Source organism: Silurus aristotelis (genome assembly GCF_946808225.1).
Source record: "Silurus aristotelis genome assembly, chromosome: 18".
Taxonomy (NCBI): domain Eukaryota; kingdom Metazoa; phylum Chordata; class Actinopteri; order Siluriformes; family Siluridae; genus Silurus; species Silurus aristotelis.
The window spans coordinates 1,072,308-1,095,788 of NC_139591.1; the positions used below are offsets into that span (position 1 = coordinate 1,072,308).

Below are 23,481 nucleotides of genomic sequence, written 5' to 3' on the forward strand. Positions count from 1 at the left end.
TAAAAAATAATTTACGGTGGAGTTTATTAATTTATTTTATATCCGAGTAAAGAAAGACGTCATTAATAAAAGTGTGTTGCGTTGAAGGTTTTAATTCGCTTCTTTTATATTTATAAAAATTTTTTGATCAAAATGGTCAAACAGAAATGCGCTCTGCATTAATCACGCGTTAATAAAATAAACGCCGTTAAAAATTAATTTACGTTAATGAATTACGTGTTATAATAATAATAATAATAATAATTGATAATAAGATGGAATTATTGCAGCCCTGAAATTAGACATTAAAGCTACAACTTTTCATTTAGAACTTAAACATTTACCTGAAGTACAGTATCAAGGTGTGTATTATTATCTGTTTCAGATCAAATGCATCTACTTGAGAGAAGCAGTAAAGATTTATTGTAGTCTGGATGCCTATAATAACTTTCTTAGCAGAAACATTTGTTAATAAACATGAATGTTTAGCTTGTGCAGCACACATAAAAACGTCCTTTGTTTGGGTCGTTGCCATGGTAACCATGGAGGTTATTAGTGCGCATTGTACTTGTATAGCCGGGAAAGCCGGTATGTCTAAGCTAATAATACATCACATTATTTACGGTTAACTATTAAAGTTGTGAGAGTGTGGAGAGAAAGATGTTGACTGTTTAATCCCATGTGGTTAATGTGAGTTTCACCTCCAGATGTTTTATAAATCAAGTGTTGTGATCTTCCGAGCTCATTTTCACCACTGTAGTGGTAATAAACAGATGATATATTTTGTGCTCCATAAAACTGTTGTTCGGTCAATAAAGCCACACTACTGAACATCTACACCCCAAAACATCTTCACTAAATGTAAAACTTTTATATAACCGTTTAACATTAACCACCCAGATATTAGTGATGGGAAGATCGGATCATTTTAGTGACTCGGTTCTTCGAATCATCTTCATTAAAATGAACGAATCATTTATTTTTGTCATTTAGTTCATTCGTTTCTTTGATCAGAAATAATACAAAATGTTTAATTTTCAAAAAGCAGATCCCCAACCACGTCAACATACATACATATAGTTCCATTCATTTGAATCTATGGGAGTCATATGACAAAAAGACCAGCCGACTCCGAACAGAGAACTCATAAGATAAATGACTCAATTCCGTTTTCTGTGTAAGAAAGTGCACAAAAACGAACAGACGACTCGGACTGAAGTCAAGAGGTAAAAACTACTCAGTTCTGTTACCTGAACATCACCTGCGAAGATTTTGGAGTCGCGTCCAGCAGAAAACGAACGAATCACTCTGAGATGACTCGTTCTGAATGAATGAATCATTTATAAACGACTCGTCAATACTACATATATATTCAACACGTTTGTGTGGAGCTGCTCGGTTGTTTCCGGGACATAAAAAAAAAAACCGTAGTAATGAACTTGAGTGTTTAATAAGATGCAGCACTTTACATACACCATCTTCACTTGACTACCGTAAGTGTTGGCATGGCAACCTCCTGTGCCATTATTCCTGGCAGTCTAAACAAAGATGTGACCAGCATTTAAAAAAAGAAAAGCAAAGAAAAGTGTCCATAATTGCACACCTGATTTCTTGGAGGTACAAGTAGAATCCAGATCACATGGATGGCTGATATGCAACAGAAATAACTGATCTGATAGATTTAGAATCTGCTTCATCATAAAGTTTTATAAAAACTTTAATAGAACAATTAATAACTTTTAAACCCATTAAATAAATTTTAAAGCTAAAAAGGTCAAAAATCAATAAAACATTACTAAACTGTAACCCTTGTCCATGTGAATGGCGTTGTTTGGAAGAGACTGTGTATAGTTAGTGTGAGTATGGAGAACCATTTGGGGGTTTATAAGGAGTTCTTTGTTTTTTCCATCGTGCATGCCGAGGCTGCTCTCCGAAGGTGTAGCGCGGCATGAAGGCAGGGTTCGGAGCAGGAACAGGGTACCGGCCCGGTCTAAAACTAGGCCATGAATTGAAAGGAGGTGGTGTGGGTAGGAGAGGTGGACCCCTGAAAGGCAGAGAAGGGTGTAAGGGAAAAGGAGGAGCCCCATGAGGAGGTGGAGGATATAGAGGAGGTGGGCAAGGTCTCGTGTGGTCTTCATCCCATCTCTGGTTGAAAGGTCTGATGAGAAGAAAAGAGAAAAGCAATTTATACAGACTTAGTCAGACAGAGAAGATGAAGTGAAGCCTTCAAAGGTCACATGACCCCCCAATTATGAGCACACGTACTCATAGTGATCATGATAGTGATGTTCTCTTCTCCTGAATGAAGGGTGAGGTTCCGGGACAGTCATAGAACTCCTGCTTGTTGCTGTGCCTCTGACAGGCTCCTGTTCTGGTTCCTCCATTCCATCATTACTGCAGGGGCAAGTTTATTAGCGTGTATATACACACACGCGCACACACACACACGCACACACATTATTAATAGGTATGAGAAGATATTGCTCATGGTTTGATGGTATGAAATTGCACATGCTATTATATTAAAGTACATTGTTATTATTGTGACATTTTGATCATGCAAATAAACGGCACTCTGATGGGATTCAAGAGAAAATTGCATAATAATACCTGCGCTTCGGTCCTGATTTCAGATCGTCCAAGTAATTCTCTCTCTCGATAGCGTGACCGCGGGACTTGTTGAACACTAAAACACGTGCACAGAATAGGATATAATAGGTATTTAATAATTACACAAACAATATTCATTAAGCTTTCATACATTTATATTAAAAACAGAAAAGGAAAAGTCTATAAGCACTGTGGCCATATTTTATACACCCATAGCTTATAGAAATGGAGATCATGGTGGGAAAATAATCTATAAGGTCTATAACTGTCTGGACGGTTAAACTCAATAACCATGAGGATGAATTTGGACTGTAATTAATATGAACAGTTTTAATGATGGCACTGTAATGACTGGACATTCAGTGATGAGGATGAGGTTCCTCAGAGAGTTTTTCCTTCCCGCTTGTTAGGGATAAACACGAGCGCCGCTTGAAACAACGAACGACTTGTTTGTCGTCGTATGTCAAACGTATGTCAAGTCAAATTTGACCAGTTATACGCAGAATAACACGTTTGCTCTTCGTTCTATATTGCTCCATGTGTTAAAAATGCAGACGTGGGAATGCACGTGGGTCAGAACATCACCAGTTACACCATTAGTCTCCAAACCTTTTGATACCACCTCGAATATAGACTGATTTATACATTTAAAGTGTATATTTATAATCTATTTAGTGCTTTGGGACAATACGCATTGTTAAAATCACTATACAAATAACACTAAATAAAAAAAAGGAAGTTATGGAGTCAGGAGTTTTGGATATTTTTCAGACGGAGCGAAAAACGAGGTCAGAAAAGAGTCACTACACAGCACTCACTAATTTCTTAGCAATTTCCTGATAAAAATACCTGATTAAATTAAAGACATAAATTACTTACAGTCGATGGCTTCATGAGGTTCAACACCATCTACATCGATCAGGTATCTACAATCAGAAACACACACACAAACTCATGGTTCTAATCTACAAACACGGCACTGTGGATCTCACACTCTTTCAAACTCTCTCATACCATTCAGCTTTTTTTTGTTTCTATATAAAAGTATTTTCACTGCAATTGTACATTTAGTTTCTCCCCTGGTGAATATGAAAGAGGAAAAAAAAAGACATGAGTCTCTGAATTCATCCAGAAGTTTAGCGGGTTTCGGGACCGAGTTGTGGATCAGAACCTTATACGCAAGCTGAATATGTCTTTCATCAATGTTCCAGGCAAAAAAGTGAGAGATCTCAGCTGAATACGTCTACAAAATAAACATCTTAAGATCTCCTAATTGAACAACTGGCTGGAATGTACAGTACAGACCAAAAGTTTGGACACACCTTCTCATTCAAAGAGTTTTCTTTATTTTCATGACTATGAAAATTGTAGAGTCACACTGAAGGCATCAAGGGCTATTTGACCAAAAAGGAAAGTGATGGGGTGCTGCGCCAGATGACCTGTCCTCCACAGTCACCGGACCTGAACCCAATCGAGATGGTTTAGGGGTGAGCTGGACCGCAGAGTGAAGGCAAAAGGGCCAACAAGTGCCAAGCATCTCTCAGGGAACTCCTTCAAGACTGTTGGAAGACCATTTCAGGTGACTACCTCTTGAAGCTCATCAAGAGAATGCCAAGAGTGTGCAAAGCAGTAATCAAAGCAAAAGGTGGCTACTTTGAAGAACCTACAATATGACATTTTTCAGTTGGTTCACACTTTTTTGTTATGTATATAATTCCATATATAATTCCACATGTGTTCATTCATAGTTTTGATGCCTTCAGTGTGAATCTACAATTTTCATAGTCATGAAAATAAAGAAAACTCTTTGAATGAGAAGGTGTGTCCAAACTTTTGGTCTGTACTTTATATTTTATATATATATATATATATATATATATATATATATATATATATATATATATATATATATATATATATATACACATACATACACACACACACACACACACACACACACACACACACACACACACACACACACACACACACACACACACACACACACACACACACCTGCACACAAGGTATCCGGTCCGGTTGAGGCCGTGGGTGCAGTGAACCCCGATCAGTTTATCTGTGAACACATCATCACATCATGCATCATTTATCACCGTAACAGTGAACTGAATTTCCACTTTTAGAAATAAAAAAGAAACGGCATGATTCTGTTATTCTAGAACTTATAAAATAATGTAACACTATTAAAAACAACAACACATTATAAGAGAAGATGAACCTTTGTTCATCCCATAGTGGAAAAATCTTTATCATTACAACAACAAAAAAAGCGGAAACACAGTACAAATATATACAGTCCTGTAAATGAATAATAATAATAAAAAAAAAAGGTTATAATTAGGAACAAAATGAGATTTTTTAAATGGATTATAATGTAAAGTGAACGTCTTCTGTATGCAACTAAACTCCATGAAGTTGTACAGTTTCCGTTGGTCACTTTTTCTGTTTAAACTGGTGAACAGATGAGGGAAGTTAAGGGACAGAGCTTGTTTATATTAAACAACACTTTCTGTATCCTGGTCTTGTGCACGTGCATGACTTTCTTCCCTACAGCACTTTCCCTGAAAGTAGGAGGGGTTTTCCAGAAAGGCGGGAGGTGAAAGAAAGGTGGTTATATGAATGGTTGGAGTGAGCGGTCACAGTGCACTCGAGCAAAATTAGTTGCTAGTGAATAAAAAGTGGTGAACGTTTTATGATGTTTGTACCGTTGTTCTGGTTCTCACGCAAAAAGTTTCTCACAGCCTTTTTAAAGCTCAGGATGTTGGAGTCACTCGGCACCTCGTGTCCTGCTGTAAAGATCTTAAGGTAGTGCAGCGTGTCTGGTAAATCCTGACACACACACACACACACACACACACACACACACATTAAAACCATAAATTGATGCGAACAGTTACATCACATGTATCCTTACTGCAGTAAGTGAAATTGCATTAAATCAGTTTATTCCTATTCATTTCTTTTAATTCACATTGGAAGTTTCCAGTCTTAAAAATTCCTCCAATTCTGCAACCCTAATCCTCACAGAGGGTGGGACAGGTTCTAGGTGGCATCTGTTCCAGGATTTACAGGTGTGTCAATTAGAGGGCATGCTGATACACTTTTATCAGTGTCCAAATCTTATTTGCTCGTGCATGATCTTCGATCTTTTTTTTTCCCAATCATGTCAGGTCGAGACCAGTGAGAGTATAAATGTCACTTGGATACACAGTTTATGTTCTAGATTATCTTAATCATGCTCTCTCCAATCCAACCAAACTGCATTCACGAGTCGTTCAACGTCACACGTTTGCCTGCGTGACATACCTATTTAACAAAACAGACACAAAACAACTTAAAAACAGTAAAACCTGAAACCAGTCAAATCATCAACATAACAAATCTGAAATGACATCCATTTATCGGTTTTAATAAACCCGTGATGGACAGTAATGAAGTAAATGAAACTCGTTACAAAGTCGCTTTTTCATTCATCTGTACTTCAGAGGTTTCCATTTGGGGAGATTTTAACTCTACATTTCAAAGTCAAATATTTGACTTTTTACTCCACATTTGGTCAAATCAGTCGTTCCTTTTTATTAATGAGGATAAAACTGCTCAAACACGCAGCGAGTCACCAATCAGGATCGAGCGCATGCTCTGTTTTACACTCGTTTTGATCGGCGCTTGGTGTATTCACCACCATACAGTTCAGCAGAACATTTAGAGAAAAATAAATGATGATGAAACTCCAGACTCGAACTCACCACATCTACTACTTCTTTCGGCTTCTCCCATTGAGGGTCTCCACAGCGGATCATCCGTCTCCACACCCCCCTGTCCTCCACATCTGCCTCTTTCACACCAACTACCTGCATGTCTTCCCTCACCACATCCATAAACCTCCTCCTTGGTCTTCCTCTTTTCCTCCTTCCTGGTGTCTCCATCCTCATCATTCTCCTACTGATATACCCCATGTCCCTCCTCTGCACATGTCCAAACCATCTCAATCACACCTCCCTCACCTTGTCTCCAAAACGTCCTACATGCGCTGTCCCTCTAATAAACTCATTTCTAATCCTGTCCATCGTCGTCACTCCCAACGAACATCTCAACATCTTCAGCTCTGCTACCTCCAGCTCCACCTCCTGTCTTTTACTCAATGCCACTGTCTCTAATCCATACAACATCTCAGGTCTCACCACAGTCCTATAAACTTTTCCTTTCACTCTCACAGATACTCTTCTATCACAAATCACTCCTGCTGTCACTCTTCTCCACCCACTCCACCCTGCCTACACTCTTTTCTTCACTTCTCTAACACACGCTCCATTACTTTACACTGTTGACCCCCAGGTACCTGAACTCCTCCACCTTCTCCACCTCTTCTCCCTGTAACCGCACCCCTCCACTGCCCTCCCTCTCATTCACACACATGTACTCTGTCTTACTCCTACTGACTTTCATTCCCCTTCTCTCCAGCGTGTACCTCCACCTCTCCAGGCTCTTCTCCACCTGCTCCCTACTCTCACCACAAATCACAATATCATCCGCAAACATCATAGTCCACGGAGACTCCTGTCTGACCTCGTCCGTCAACCTGTCCATCACCACTGCAAACAGGAAAGGGCTCAGGGCCGATCCTTGATGCAGTCCAACCACTCGCCAAAACACACATGGTTTTATTTTTGCTATTTTTCTGTGAAATAGTTAAAAAGGTTTCGGGCTCATGATAATTGTAACAAAAATCAATCAGTGTGCTGAGAGTCACATTCGAGTCTTTTCACATAAACTGAGTTGATTGACAGTTGATAACTGGAACATTATAGCCATAATAAATTAAAGTACTTTGAACACTTAAGTACATTTGAAGGCAAAAACTTTTACTCAAGTGAAGTTTAAGGGACACTTTTACTGGAGTCACATGTAACCGAGTGAATCTCGACTTTGACTCAAGTACAATCTAAATATTAGGAAATATTGTTGAGTCGTCTGAGTGGTGTCAATCACCTGGGGCTGGTAGTAGCGTGTAGTGTAGGTGAGATCGATGATGAGGCCGAGTTCTTCACCTTCCTTCTTTAATACATCCATCAGTTCGAAGGGTCCGAACACCTCAGAGTCACTCAGATGCCTCCTCAAAGCCTGGAAAAGAGACATGATGGAAACAGTGTACGATGACTGCAGGGCTGTGTGTGTGTGTGTGTGTGTGTGTGTGTATCATCACCTGTTTTAAAGGCACTTTAAATGCAATGAAGCGCGTGCCAGGGATCCTCTTTCCCACTGCATTATAATCAGTCCATCTGTGGATACATACTGGTTTACTACAGGAACATAAACAGCCAAAACTGCACCATGTGACACGATGACCTACCTGTCAGGGATGGCTTTCTTCTTTATTGGACCCATAATTGTTCACTATCAGAGTCTGAATTCACCAACCAGCATGCGGAAAGAGAAATCTGTATACAATCTCAGAGCTCATTAATGGGATGATTGAAAACCAAAACTGTTCACCTTTTAACCTACTGTCCTTTAAATATATATATATCAAATTAAAACATGATTAAATCACATAAAGCTGTTAGTTCAACTAATCTACCTAAAATAACTATTTAAAACCCTGTACTGAAAGTAAACTGCAGCTGCTGCTACACGCCGCCATACAGTCACTCACCAGCCCTTGTACGCATGCGCCGACCTAGTGCATTGCGCAGCACGCTATTGGCTGAAACAAATACAAAATAAAAGCACGCTATTAGCTGCCCAGACGGTAAATCTAATGTTTTATAAACAAACAAATAAATATTAGCAGTTAATTTTTTTTATATTATATAATCCTCAAATTATACAAGAATAACTTAAAAGAAAAACAATGTGAAACACTGCATTAGCTAATAAAACAATAACCGGAACCTACGAAGACATGACACCCGTGGCGCTGTGACGTCATCAATATGCGGCCTAGACATAGCAAACATTATATTAATTAACAAAGGAATCAGAGAAAAACCTTTCTGGTTTTTATATAGAAAAATAAACCAAATTGAAAATGGGCATCTCATCAGGCAAAAGAATTAATGGTGGTTCAGATAATCTTTTTTTATATTAACAAACTGGTTAAGAAATTTCCTACAAAAACACTATAATTCTTTATTCCACAGCACATCTTCAAAAAACTTGAAGGCTTATCTTTTCTACTGAGATGTAACTATTTACCAGGAAATTACCAATTAAACTATGCAAATCTTAGTTTCCGTCATGATTTCTCTCCACGAAATGCTTCTGTGGAACAATTGTCTTATTACCTCTAGGAATAAGTCTTTATTTTTGTTTAATTGGTTTGGAAAAAAAATAAACCTTTGTAATGGATCTCTCTGATAAATCTGGAAACATTTTGTGACGACTAAAGATTTTCTATAATTTCCCCATTCCATTTAAATAGTTCCAGAAAGTTGTAAAAGCTTTTCAAAGTGGGTTAATACGCTTAATTAAAAGCCAAATAATGTCTGGAAGTCACAAAACAAAACTTCTTATTCCTGTAATAATACAAATATTAGATAATTTTAATCAGAATTTCTCCTAGAGGGAAATGTTTTTCGAATGTGCAGATTTTCACTGGAAAGAATGCTGATTAAATTCATATACATTTTGTAAAAAAATCCACAAAATCTAACCATAAATGTATGGATATTGATAAAAAATGCACTGTTTTTCTTCGAAAATGTAGTCTGATGTTATTTATTTAGTTTTTTTATTATTTGCCCCAATAGATGTTAATTACAAATGATCTATAAAAGATGGTTTTTGCTTTTACACACACACACACACACACACACACACACACACACACACACACACACACACACACACACACACACAAGCAAAATGTTTAAATATGTTGTAATATGTTTTACATACATAACATTACATAATAATAAAATTTTACATTTAAATGTTGCATCCATAAACTAACATTTGCAAAGTGAATTCCTAAGTGTGAGTTAATCTCAATAGAATAGAATCAAAAACATAGTCATTAAGAGCCATAAAAAAAATCATTAATGTTATTTAGTAACAAAAAGAATGAAATTCTGTTCAATTTGAAGGTGAATGTTTTTGTTAAATTATGGTCCCACTTTGTGATTCTTAATATGAATATTTTAAATGCGTCTCTGAAAAAAACAAAGAAACATTTATTCCACCCTTTTTATTTGATCTATATTATGTGACTGTTATAATGTGAAGATGCATTGTTACTTTGTAATTGTTGAAACTTCTTCTTGTTCTTCTTTGGATTTAAAATAAAAAAGGAAGAGGAAAAAAGAGAAAACAAACAAACAAACAACATCAACAACAACAAAAAACGTCATTAACATTATTTTAAAATGTTAGTGTAAACAAACTCCCATACATCGCTGCTGGGTTGAGGATGTCATCCTGGCTCCCTGCTTATCTGAGGACACGTTCTACTCCTTTGCTCGGCTTTGGCTTTGGCTCATAACATTTGGTGCTTCAGGACCCTTATTTTAAGAGTCTTGCCTCCTTAAAGAATGCCATGTCACAGTCATGATGGGAACTCCTCACCCAGCCACCAGAGGGCGCCCTTACTCATTGTTATAATGTCTTTTTTTTTGTCTGTTCCATTTCCTTCCTTGATTTTTCATTCCTGTTTGTATTTCCCTCTTGAGTCCCCTATTAAGATCCTTGTTTACCTTTTTGATGCAGAAGCCTCTGTCTTTGTTTGTGTAATATGTAAGTAATGATTTCTAGTTATGATCACCATTTTATTTTGTGAAAAGCTTTTGTTCTTGGGTTCTCTTTTCCCTCTCATTCGAAGCATTGTCCTTTGGTAGATGCAGTTGTTTGGTTGTTTAACATAATAAACATATTAAGGTCACTTTTGTGCTTGCATCTGTCTTATATCTGTATAAATCAACACCTTCTGACCAAACACAAGTGAAAAAGCAGTTAACAAAATAAATCTGCACATCAGTTATTATAGCAAAAATAATGGACAAAGAATATAATGATCCCCAAACTTTCAACAGAAGTATATTTTAATACACTGGGGCCTTTAAGAGTCTTAATAATAAATAAGAAAAACTGAAGAACTTGATCAAGTGTCAGCACTTAAAGGGTTACATTTCCCAGGACTTTTCTTTGGCTGTGATAAAGGTAATAAAGACATTAACCAAGTTTACACTGTGTGTGTGGTGTGTGTGTGTGTGTGTGTGTGAGTGTGTGTTTGCATGTATGAGTGTGTGAACTCTTCTGTATATCCAAGTTTTCCTATAAACCATGTGACGGAGCATGTGCTGAAGCCGGATGTGGCTATAAAAGGTGGTGTAATGTTCTTTTTTTTATTGATAAGTTCAAAGTTCATTATGATTTATTGGTGTTTGTGCTGCATGCTGTTGGTGTATGATGAGAAATGTCATGTGATATGTTTGCTGCTGTAAAAAATAAAATAAAATCTTGTTCCATCAATCGATCCAGTGGAACACACACGCCATAATTCATGGGAAAATCCCAGAAAGAAGCAAAAATTAATGAATGTGAAATTGGGAAATATTAATAATTTGAAGAACGTGGTATCTGGAGAACTGAGAGAGGACAAATACAGGTAGAATAACACACCTGTATAGCAATGAAGATGCTCTTTTAATGAAATCAATAGAAATAATAAAAAAATCGAATGAAAGTAAAAGTACGTAGGTAAGAAATTCAAATAGAGGTTTGAATTAAATATCAGAGAATTATTTCACCTTGGTGTCAGTGATGTGTTTGGTATGTCGCAAAAATGTACTTTCCTGGACAAAAAGGCGGTGTAATGATATGCAAATATGTTTCTTCCGTTCCTTATTTATGACTGTTAGGTAATGTACAAACCTGAGAGCTGACACACACACACACACACACACACACACACACACACACACACACACACACACACACACACACACTTGCTCTATACAGAAGCTGGTGATCTTTATTAACCCTTTATTATTTTTTGATTTGTTTTGTTATTTCGCCATTTAAACCGATTCCAAAGCGTTTTGGGAAACAAATATAAATAAATAATATATATAATATCATGTCGTTTCGGGATCTCGGTAAAAGCACCGCTCCTCACAACCGGGCTCTCATTGTGTCGGTGGAGAAGTTCAGCGCATGCGCAGGACTCGAAAACCGGAGCGGCGCGGCTCGGGATGCGAAGCGTCTGCACGCGACTCTCACTCGGAGGGGCTTCCGCGTGACCCTGCTGGACGACCTGGACTCGCGCGAGATCATTGAGGCATTTAAAGCAGGTACTTTAAATTAATTGATTGATTCGTTAATTAGTTAAAATGTATTGTATAATTACTTACTAAGAGTTCAATTGAACACATCACCATACAAATTCAAGGGTTTTAAAAAAAACAATAATATAGAGAGCAAATGCGTCAATTAACATTTAACTTCATCATTGCACAGTGCAGCAACACTCAAATAGAGGAATGCAATAAACAATAAATACACATATATATATATATATATATATATACATATATATATATATATATATATATATATATATATATATATATATATATATATATGTATATAAAAAACATTAATATATAGAGCAAATGCGTCAATTAACATTTAACTCTATTATCATTTATCATTACACAGTGCAGCAACACTCAAATAGATAAATTCAATAAACAATATATATATGCACACATCTGGTACAAAACCCGGCCATTACACCACTGTAGAAACAACAAATCTAATGGTGGTCTATTACTTTTGCATGTTTATATATATATATATATATATATATATATATATATATATATATATATATATATATATATATATATATATATATATATACAAAACCCCTCATATGCCCTTTCCAGAGTAAATAAAACACTGGGTACAGTTTTAGACTTTTGTTATATATATATATATATATATATATAAACATGCAAAAGTAATAGACCACCATTAGATTTGTTGTTTCTACAGTGGTGTAATGGCCGGGTTTTGTACCAGATGTGTGCAGGACATGCAAAAGCATTACACACACCTGCTGTATACGTTTTATTTACCTGCTAATAAGGCTGCATTCCTGCCTATAGTGTTGTTGATATTGTCCGAATTGATCCGATCATGAATCCCCGAAAAAGTAGAAGTTTTAATCCATCATTCTATTCTTTCTGGAAAGATGGATACCAGAGTGATAACGATCTCAAGTTCTAATGCAGTGAAATCATTTTTAGAAAGAAGCTGATATAACATTTTGACAGTCATGGACCTGAGACCAGAGTTTGGACCTGAATATTATATGGAGGCAATATGGGATCATCTGGACAGAGAAAATAATAAAAGACAACCTAAATCTAAAGACGAAATCTAGGCAGTGCTGAAAGCGGAATCTGGTATCAAATACCAGAAGATCACTTTAGAAAATGTAACAAATCTCCAAAGAAGAGTTCTGAGAGCGAAGGGAGAACACACTGAATACTGACTTTTAAAAATCTTTTTTAAACCTTATTTTATTATTATAAATAATAATATTTATTTGGTTTCTTTTCCAGGGTGGGTCACTATCAGTCAGTCTATATAAAGTAGACATTTCTCCCAAAATGTGCCACATAGCAGTGCCTCTGTCTGCCTTTATAAACACTAATCACTATTTTTTATTGTAAATAAAGTGATTGATTGGCAGTATGACTCCGGCGATGTAAATGAGGTGTGACATGCTTGCCTGAATACATGACCATCACCTGATCACTGGCTTATTTGTCCTGTTGAATAGTTTTTTTTTTGGTTTCTATTGTATAAAGGGTGTGTTTAACAGTGTGTGTGTGTGTGTGTGTGTGTGTGTGTGTGTGTGTGTGTGTGTGTGTGTGTGTGTGTCTGTTTAAAGACGTGTAAACTGATAGGAGCTGAAGTGTGTGTTTGTGCAAGGAGCAGTTAAAACTGCCTTTCGAACTCTGAACTTTATAGCAGTTCAGATATTCATACAAAACAACATTGATGATGAAGATGATGATGAAGATGTTGATGATGTTGCAGAGAGTGAGCAGTCAGTGCACAGCTGTTTCGTGGGTGTGTTGTCAAGTCATGGAGAGGAAGGATTGATATTTGGAGCAGATGGACGCCCCGTGAAACTCGCACATATATACTCCCTATTTGGAGGACCGACAATGGCTGTCAAAAACAAACTGTTCCTAATTCAGGTTTGAATCACTTGTTTGTGTATTATTACTAGTTTTACATGTGTATAATGGAGCATGATGACATTGCTCCAGATTCCTGTGTGTCTGCTTCATTTGTGTGTGTGTGTGTGTGTGTGTGTGTGTGTGTGTGTGTGTGTGTGTGTGTGCAGGCTTGTCGAGGCAATAAACTGGATGATGGTGTTGAAGTAGACTCGTGTAAAGACGATGGCGTGTTTGAATGTCAGTCAATCCCTGAAGAATCGGTGGTCGCCTATGCTACAGCTCCTGGTAAAGCGCATGCACACACACACACACACACACACACACACACACACACACACACACACACACACACACACCAACACATTTACATAATACACACACACACATGTCCTTACAAGCTCATGAGTCCACAAGTCCATTACAGTAATCTATGGCAATACTTTATACAATAAATGACTAATGATAATAAGTTACTGTAATTCCTCGACTTGTTGTGACGTCATCAGATGGTTCATGGAATCCAAATTTTCCAACCTTCTTAGGAGACATTTAACATTGCGATCTGAAATGAAAAGGAGAGCAAGTTCTGATTATTCGGATGAATTGTTTCTTCGTTCGTTTTGTAAGATTTATATCTTTTTTTAGAATTTTTTAGAATTAGTTTATAAAGTTTATGTATTTTCAAATATAAAGACTAGTAAGCACTCATTTGTCTTTTGAAATATATATTTTGAAAAAGTCCATAGCATGTAAGTATATTAGTCATAAAACACAGAAAACCGTACAGGTACAATTCTGACATGTTTGCACTTCCACCCACTGCTCATAACTCGCTCGTTCATCCTGTTTAGCTTAAAGGATGTTTTATAGCGTTAACGTTATGACTTGATGTAATCAAAGAAAATGGGTTTTGATTGATTTTATTTGAGACTGGTGGCCATGTTATACCAAATGAAAATGTTAGCTATTAGTGCTAGATAATAATAATAATATAAAAAATATATATAAATGACTATTAATAATCACACACTGGTGCCCATGATATTTCTCCGGTGTTTGTAATGTTTTAACGATTTATAATCACACACTTGGTGTCACCCAAATGACGATGGGTTCCCTTTTAAGTCCAGTTCCTCACAAGGTTTCTTCCTTCAACCATCTAAGGGAGTTTTTTCCTTGCTACAGTCGCTCCAGGCTTCATCATCGGGGATAAATAAACTGCTGTGGGACAATGTGCATTGTGTAAAGTCTTATAGAAATCTAATTGAATTGAATTGAATAATACAGTAATTTGCAGCAATGTTGTAATTCTGTGTGCAGGTTACGGTGCCTACATGAACCCAATCGGCTCGGTGTTTTTGCAGACATTCTGTGACATGGTGGAGGAGTTTGAAGACTGGGAGATCACACGGTTTCTGACTCGGCTGAATCGACGTGTAGCCTTTGAGTTTGAGGCTAAAGGACGTGGACTGCAGGGCAAAAAGGAGATGCCGTGTTTCATCAGTCGCCTCACTGCTGACTGTTACCCCTTCACCAACACACTGAGAGTCTCAGCCATGGAGCTGCTCAGAGACACGTACACTGCTCACAAAAACGCTATCAGCTGAACTTACTCCTGACCTTCACATCATATCATTCATTTGTCTACAGACTTCAGGATAATTTTGTGAGGAAGTGATATCTCATGCTGGTGCACTACAGTCATGACACAATCCTTTTATTGGGTAATGTGACTACAGGAACACCAGTGCGGTGATCCTGTAGTCACAAGCGCTAGCCACTAGCGAGACCGTGAGAGTGTTTGCACATATTTAACAAACGCTGTAGAATATTTTTTAGAAAATATTATACATCAGGAATACAATAGATTTTTATTTTAGTACAAACCAAGAAATGGTAGATGTTATTATTATGTAATGTTTGCTAATAAATTGTCACTGTTACTACTAAACTCTGTTTAACACAATTCAAGTATCAAGTTTTATTTATCATATATACAAATGTTTAAGTGAGGCTACAGACAAACTACAGCAAACTACAAATATTAAACTATAAACGATATTAAACACTAAAGAGAAGATGAGAAATATTTATATATATACACCACCAAATAAAGCAATGAAAAAATAACTCATAATTGTTGTTTTTTTTGTCCCATTTTGTAATGTACTTGTGCACCCCAGGCTAGAAAAATAATTTTCAGAGAATGATCAGGAGGACATGGTCCGGTGATGTGCTGGAGCTGAAATCCAGCATTAATTTATATTTGTACACATTAATGACTTATTCAGGAGTTTGTATAAGATTGATTAGATTACTTCAAAACAAGATTTTATATTATATATTCTTTTCAATTAGAATCCACTCAGTTCTTCTGAGCATGTTCTCCACATGAGGTTCCACAAGATTCATGAGGTTCCTGTGGAGGTTTAAACTCAACTTAATGTTAACTCTTAACAGTGGCTCAGGGAAGCAATCACCATGAACAGTTTTACATTTGTGTGACAATCAGTGAACAGTTATTACCTTAACAATCATGGAACTATAATGAATTGACATTTGGTACCATCGGATGAGGATGAAGTTCCCTTTTGAGTCTGGTTCATCCCACGTTTTTTCCTCATACCATCTCTGGGAGTTTTTTTGTTCATTAGGAAATAAACGTATAGGAATTATTTGTGATGCTAAAATGTATATTCATAATCTATTTAATTCTGTAAAGTTGCTTTGAGACAATGTGCGTTGAACTGAATATTTTTGTTAAGTGGCCATATAATAAGATAGAAATTATAAAACCAGTTTGACATTACAATTTAAACCAATATCACTCCATATTTTGCTGCCTGGTTTTTATTTTTTTATTTCACTCATCATGTTGTACAGATTTTTTGGTTACATTCAAGAAATGTTTGTTTGTAATCCAGGCACACATGCTTTCTAAATTCCCCCCACCTGGTGCCATGACCCGGATAACAACACCGATTCAGATCAGAAAATACAAATGTATCATGAATTAACATCCAATGTTGTATTAAGAAATTTGTTTTTTAGAACACGGTATTCACAGGCAAATAACAATGAATGTAATATTTAACATAACTTATATGACAAAATAAAAAATAAAAAGGAAAGTTGTCGTCTCAGTTGTAGTTGGAACACAAGTTCACCCCAAGGCACCAACACATTCACACGTTTGTTCACATCTCATTGCATTTGAACAAAATAATCAGTCACAAGTATGGGTTTAAAGGGTGAGACTCAACAAACATGTTATCCATATACAGTGAGGAAAATAAGTATTTGAACACCCTGCTATTTTGCAAGTTCTCCCACTTAGAAATCATGGAGGGGTCTGAAATAGTCATCGTAGGTGCATGTCCACTGTGAGAGACATAATCTAAAAAAAAAAATCCAGAAATCACAATGTATGATTTTTTTACTATTTATTTGTATGATGCAGCTGCAAATAAGTATTTGAACACCTGAGAAAGTCAATGTTAATATTTGGTACAGGAGCCTTTGTTTGCAATTACAGAGGTCAAACGTTTCCTGTAGTTTTTCACCAGGTTTGCACACACTGCAGGAGGGATTTTGGCCCACTCCTCCACACAGATCTTCTCTAGATCAGTCAGGTTTCTGGCCTGTCGCTGAGAAACACAGAGTTTGAGCTCCCTCCAAAGATTCTCTACTGGGTTTAGGTCTGGAGACTGGCTAGGCCACGCCAGAACCTTGATATGCTTCTTACAGAGCCACTCCTTGGTTATCCTGGCTGTGTGCTTCGGGTCATTGTCATGTTGGAAGACCCAGCCTCGACCCATCTTCAATGCTCTAACTGATGGAAGGAGGTTGTTCCCCAAAATCTCGCAATACATGGCCCCGGTCATCCTCTCCTTAATACAGTGCAGTCGCCCTGTCCCATGTGCAGAAAAACACCCCCAAAGCATGATGCTACCACCCTCATGCTTCACAGTAGGGATGTTGTTCTTGGGATGGTACTCATCATTCTTCTTCTTCCAAACACGTTTAGTGAAATTATGACCCAAAAGTTCTATTTTGGTCGCATCTGACCACATGACTTTCTCCCATGACTCCTCTGGATCATCCAAATGGTCATTGGCAAACTTAAGACGTGCCTGGACATATGCTGGTTTAAGCAGGGGAACCTTCCGTGCCATGCATGATTTCAAACCATGACGTCTTAGTGTATTACCAACAGTAACCTTGGAAACGGTGGTCCCAGCTCTTTTCAGGTCATTGACCAGCTCCTCCCGTGTAGTTCTGGGTTGATTTCTCACCTTCCTTAGGATCATTGAGACCCCACGAGGTGAGATCTTGCATGGAGCCCCAGTCCGAGGAAGATTGACAGTCATGTTTAGCTTCTTCCATTTTCTAATGATTGCTCCAACAGTGGACCTTTTTTCACCGAGCTGCTTGGCAATTTCCCCGTAGCCCTTTCCAGCCTTGTGGAGGTGTACAGTTTTGTCTCTAGTGTCTTTGGACAGCTCTTTGGTCTTGGCCACGTTAGTAGTTGGATTCTTACTGATTGTATGGGGTGGACAGGTGTCTTTATGCAGCTAACGACCTCAAACAGGTGCATCTAATTTAGGATAATAAATGTAGTGGAGGTGGACATTTTCCAGGGTCAGAATTCTAGCTGATAGACAGGTGTTCAAATACTTATTTGCAGCTGTATCATACAAATAAATAGTTTAAAAATCATATATTGTGATTTCTGGATTTTTTTTTTTAGATTATGTCTCTCACAGTGGACATGCATCTACGATGACAATTTCAGACCCCTCCATGATTTCTAAGTGAGAGAACTTGCAAAATAGCAGGGTGTTCAAATACTTATTTTCCTCACTGTACTTAAAATCAAAGAATTGCTTGTTTGGCATAACACAACAAGAAACTCCCTACTGCTACACAATCGCTATGTGGAACATCCTGATACTAGTTATGTGGAAACTCTGCTGTCTGAGTTATCTATACATTTACAGACAATAAGACAAAGATGAGCCTGAAATCTTTACTAATGGCACGTAAAAAAGCTTACAAAGTATGTAACAGGACCTCATTGTTGGAAGGTGGCAATCAGGAGAATGGGAAAAAAACTTCTAAAATGAAGACCATCAATAACAGATGGAGAAAATGGGGTAAGATGACATGCGAACTCGCTTATCCGACTCTGAGATAAGTGAATTATACTGATTAAAATGTGCATGTGCTGAAGTGCAGATCTTGGGGAATGGATCAGCACATACATGCAGAAGACGTCTAGTTCCTCCATTGTGACTAAAAAAGATTTTTTTGTAAAAGTCTTACGTCTTACTTTATCTTCAATACATGGGAATTTAACTAACGATCTGCTGTGTGACAGAACAGCTGAGCACATAATGACGAAGCTCGACGAAATTCCCTGATTGGTGTAGATAAACTCAAGGGAGTGACTATTTGACTTGCCACAACAAGAAACTACCCACTGGAACACAGCAGGTATGAGCAGGTATGCGGAACAATTGGCCCAATCGAAAGCGAACTCTTGCTCTGAAGACGATCAAAAACCTGGTGATCAAAAACACATGTTTTTGACATGTTTCTATTAAATTTTCACCCAATTGTGATTCTTGCCTCATAAGGTTTATTAGAAAAGCAACCATCAATGCTGAATAGTATGTACTTGTTTAAGACAAACATATGCTTCCATCCAGACGTGGTCCTTTACAAGGAATACCTTCCATATTGTAGCATGACATTACTAAACCAAATACTGCATCTATTACAACAGCTGGCTTTGTAGAAATCTGGGTGCTGAACTGGCCTCCCTGCAGTCCAGATGTTTCTGAGCTGAAAACATTTGGCGCTTCATGAAATAAAAAATACAACAAAGAAAACCCAGGACTGTTGAGCAGCAGGAAGCCCGTATCAGACACGAATGGGAGAACATTGCTCATCCGAAACTCCAGCCACTGATCTTCTCAGTTTCCAGATGTATAAGCACTGTCGTAGAAGAAGTGACGCTAATACACTAATACAATAATACATTTACAGTTTTTATATTTTCTCTAGTTTAAAGGGTCTTAAACTGCTCTGCTTTCTCTTTTACAAGTGTCTAATTGAATGCAGAAATAAGTTTCTTACTGAATTATGGATTTTTTTATATAATAAATTAATACACATTCAGTTCATCAAAAGCTTTTTAACCCATACAACAGGGTCACCAACATGGTGCCCGTGGTGTTAAATCATTGTTGATAATTATTATGAGAAATCATTAACATGATCAGTGTCTTCACATAGATGAATATCATTAATTATTAATAATAACGTATAATAAAAGGTAAATTGAGCAAATTTGATATTTCAGATCAAACTGAAAACTGTGTGTATCAAACTGGAAGCCCTTTACATTAATGGTACCCAAGAAGTAGCTCTCAGTTTCTAAAAGGTTGGTGAACCCTGCCATACAAGGAAACAACACAAAGGACAAGACTTCTCAAAACTTTCCCTTCGTTTATCGCCCTACAGGACTGAATGTACTTGATGCTCACCTGAATCTCACGTACTGTAGTTCATGTGTTACACATATACCTTATCACACAATGAAACACACGCACACAACAGTGTATCACTTACATCAGCATGTTTCTGTTATCAGACAGACAGTACTTTATCAGTGTACGACTACAACACAGGAAATTAATCTTGGGAAAGGTGTAACTAGTGTTGGTATAAAGCTGGCGTGACAGTAATTTGGCGTAAGGCAGTTCCACCCACTCTGTGTTTCATTTTTACTTGACAGACACGAGCATGACGTGACTGGTGATTTGGGTGAATCAGCAGATTCAACAAAACCCAGTGTGAACAGTATTTTGTTTTCTTTAAGCGTTAGATAGACTCCAGTTCTCTCACTTTTTCCGTCACTATTTTACAAAATCGGATGAAAAAAACGACAAATTGTTACAATTTTTGATAAAAATACAAAGTGGTGTAAAAAAATCCTACCAGAATTTCTGCTCTCTCAGAACACGTTAACATTTACACACAGTGCCCATGCAATACAGTATCATTATTATTAAACCAAAGTATATTAAACAATGTATCAATTAGAATGTTAACATTAACTATAATTAATTAATTATATTTTATTTGTTTTGTTAATTAATTAATTACACGTTTTACATATACAAGTTAAATAATTTGGTAAATAATCTTTCATCTGAATTCAAGAATACTAATAAAAAATTATAGATAGATATGAGTTTTATGAATCCAAAAGGAAAATTTTAAAGTATTTAGTTATTTTTTAAATTTGTATTATTATTATTATTATTATTATTATTATTATTATTATTATTATTATTATTATTATTATTGCCAGTATAACACCTGTTTATTGGCAAAAGAACAGGTGATTTATATAATGTACAATATAAAGTGAATATAATATATCCATCCATCCATCCATCCATCCATCCATCCATCCATCCATCTATCTATCTATCTATCTATCTATCTATCTATCTATCTATCTATCTATCTATCTATCTATCTATCTATCCATCCATCCATCCATCCATCCATCCATCCATCCATCCATCCATCCATCCATCCATCCATCCATCTATCTATCTATCTATCTATCTATCTATCTATCTATCTATCTATCTATCTATCTATCTATCTATCTATCTATCTATCTATCTATCTATCTAATATGATGTGAGGTCCAGTTAACAGCTAAAACAGGTAGAAGTAATAACTACTTTTTACTTAAGTACATGTCTGAGCCGAAACTTCTTTACTTTCACTTGAGTAAAAAAGTATAATCAGTACTTCAACTTTTACCCGAGTATTTTAAACCATGAGTATCTGTACTTCTACTTAAGTAAAGGATGTGTGTACTTTTGCCTCCTCTGGTGTTTAATGTTAATAAACAGGGTCGAAGTATCATTTACAACAGCACACAATGGTAATAAAAAGATTCTGATAAGGAGAAAACACTGATTTGGGCTGGAGAATTGAGGAGAGTCCGTGTGCTTTATCAGATCTTGTGTGACTGTTTGATTTTGATTTTACTTTATTAGAGTCATTATACTGATACTCAGTTAAACCGACGGCTTTATTTATGGATTCTACAATGTGTGAAACTGAACCATTCTTTTGAGCCATTTCTGAATTTTGATTGCATGACATACTTGCTGCAGATTTGTCATTTACATGTTCATGCTAATCATTCTACCACATTCCACATGCGCTCTACTGCACTTGTGCTGTGTGACACGGTGCATCAACATCATGCTGGAATTTTGTCAGCAATACTCAGATTAACTCTGGGATTCAGACTATTTTGTACTCAAACGAGTGTATTAAAGTGATTATGGTGTGGTCATAATCCCCTCACCATTACACCACCATCAGCAGCCTGAATCTTTGACACAAGGGAGGCCAAATCCATAGATTCATACTGCTGACACCAAATACTGACCCTACCATCAACAAAAATGAAGTTTCATCAATCAAATCTTTCAAACGGCCCACTGGAGTCTCAGATATTCCAGTTTGTGGCGGAAATATAGTTTGCTGCTGTTGTAGCCCATCTACCTTAAGGTCTGGAGATGCATTTCTGCTCACCATTGTTTTAAAGCACCCATTAGACATACACTGATTTATTCAATTGTCTCCATCATTTTTATTATTTGATTTATTTTTATTTAATGCTATTTTTCCATATACTTGTGCTGCAAGGTCAACTTTCATTTCCCATCTGAGGGATTAACAAGGTACATCTGCAGACTTCTCTTATCCTTCTCATCCCCAAGATGTTTCCGGCTGCTTCCTTACTGTATTTTTTTTTCCATTAGTTTCTGAAAAAATCAACCTAAAGCTTATTTGAAACCAACAATCATGCTGTGATAAAAGTCACTGAGGTCATACTTTATAATTATTCTATATATACTCTGCAAGCTCCTGCATGCTCCTGCAACAAATGGAGGATTTTCTTCTTTTATTAGAGATGAGAAGAAGTGTGTATGATAAAGTAAAGCTCACTTCAAACAAACTGTAATAAGAGTTGGAAATTATTGGTTTTACCTGGGCCAAGCAAAACCAGGTTATTTCTTTCCATCAGATCTTTAGCACATTTTTTTTTACCTGAACTGTTTCTCTGTCTGTCAAATCATGTTTGTTGTTACAAATGCATCAATTGATAAATTGAACAGTTTCCTTCTGGTATTAAGAGCACACATTAAATATTTGTTATAGTATTTTTTTTTTTACATGTTATTTATGTAAATTGCTGGATATACAGAATATTAATTATGAATCTTTTAGAATACTGATGGAAAAACGAGTTTTGGGGTAATATAGCACTTTGGCGACATCTACTGGTCAGATATTGTTACTAAAAATCATCTATTAAAATCCAAATGCAGAATTTAATCCGATTGTGTTTTTGACTTTCACACATAAATATTCCATTATATGGTAATATCTGTGTATTTTTTATTGTTATATAATTGTATTAATAAATGACATGCAGAATATACGTACAGAGACTGTCAAAGTTTTGGAAAAAAGTCAAGTCAAGTCAATTTTATTTCTATTGCGCTTTTCACAACAGACATTGTCTCAAAGCAGCTTTAAATAATTTAAGAATTAAAGTGAATGATGTGTTTTT

The 23,481-nt window shown here is 36.6% G+C and overlaps 2 protein-coding genes across 4 annotated transcripts; one reads left to right on the forward strand and one right to left on the reverse strand.

Annotated features, from left to right (window-relative positions):
- Window positions 1-1,413: 1,413 nt before the first annotated feature.
- dusp11 (dual specificity phosphatase 11 (RNA/RNP complex 1-interacting)) lies at window positions 1,414-10,089 on the reverse strand. Of its 3 annotated transcripts, XM_083568272.1 has the most exons (11): window positions 10,001-10,089; window positions 9,847-9,877; window positions 7,961-8,014; window positions 7,814-7,889; window positions 7,600-7,731; window positions 5,316-5,439; window positions 4,606-4,666; window positions 3,469-3,515; window positions 2,590-2,665; window positions 2,245-2,373; window positions 1,414-2,137 (listed from the first exon to the last, which is right to left on the reverse strand). In XM_083568272.1, exons 3-11 carry the CDS (start codon window positions 7,993-7,995, stop codon window positions 1,831-1,833), a joined length of 987 nt encoding a protein of 328 aa, XP_083424398.1. In that variant the 5' UTR covers window positions 7,996-8,014; window positions 9,847-9,877; window positions 10,001-10,089; the 3' UTR covers window positions 1,414-1,830. The 3 variants fall into 3 exon arrangements, with proteins under 3 accessions (XP_083424398.1, XP_083424397.1, XP_083424396.1); XM_083568271.1 differs by lacking the exons at window positions 9,847-9,877; window positions 10,001-10,089 and adding an exon at window positions 8,264-8,328; XM_083568270.1 differs by lacking the exons at window positions 9,847-9,877; window positions 10,001-10,089 and having other exon boundaries at window positions 7,961-8,257.
- A 1,393-nt stretch (window positions 10,090-11,482) lies between these two features.
- On the forward strand, window positions 11,483-16,162 carry LOC310740717 (caspase-3-like). The gene is made up of 4 exons (XM_083567690.1): window positions 11,483-11,897; window positions 13,657-13,820; window positions 13,970-14,087; window positions 15,123-16,162. The coding sequence occupies exons 1-4, from the start codon at window positions 11,684-11,686 to the stop codon at window positions 15,407-15,409; spliced, it is 783 nt and encodes a 260-aa protein (XP_083423816.1). The 5' UTR covers window positions 11,483-11,683; the 3' UTR covers window positions 15,410-16,162.
- Window positions 16,163-23,481: the final 7,319 nt, after the last annotated feature.

What these genes read in the sequence shown, in the direction of transcription:
- dusp11 (XM_083568272.1), bottom strand. Translation starts at nt 7,995, where the DNA reads ATGGGTCCAATAAAGAAGAAAGCCATCCCTGACAG. An exon ending in TTAAAGTGCCTTTAAAACAG is followed by an intron (nt 7,732 to 7,813) that starts GTGATGATACAC and finishes TCTCTTTTCCAG; the next exon opens with GCTTTGAGGAGGCATCTGAG. An exon ending in GCGTGAGAACCAGAACAACG is followed by an intron (nt 4,667 to 5,315) that starts GTACAAACATCA and finishes ATGTGTTCACAG; the next exon opens with ATAAACTGATCGGGGTTCAC.
- LOC310740717 (XM_083567690.1), top strand. Translation starts at nt 11,684, where the DNA reads ATGTCGTTTCGGGATCTCGGTAAAAGCACCGCTCCTCACAACCGGGCT. An exon ending in ACAAACTGTTCCTAATTCAG is followed by an intron (nt 13,821 to 13,969) that starts GTTTGAATCACT and finishes GTGTGTGTGCAG; the next exon opens with GCTTGTCGAGGCAATAAACT. An exon ending in CGCCTATGCTACAGCTCCTG is followed by an intron (nt 14,088 to 15,122) that starts GTAAAGCGCATG and finishes TTCTGTGTGCAG; the next exon opens with GTTACGGTGCCTACATGAAC.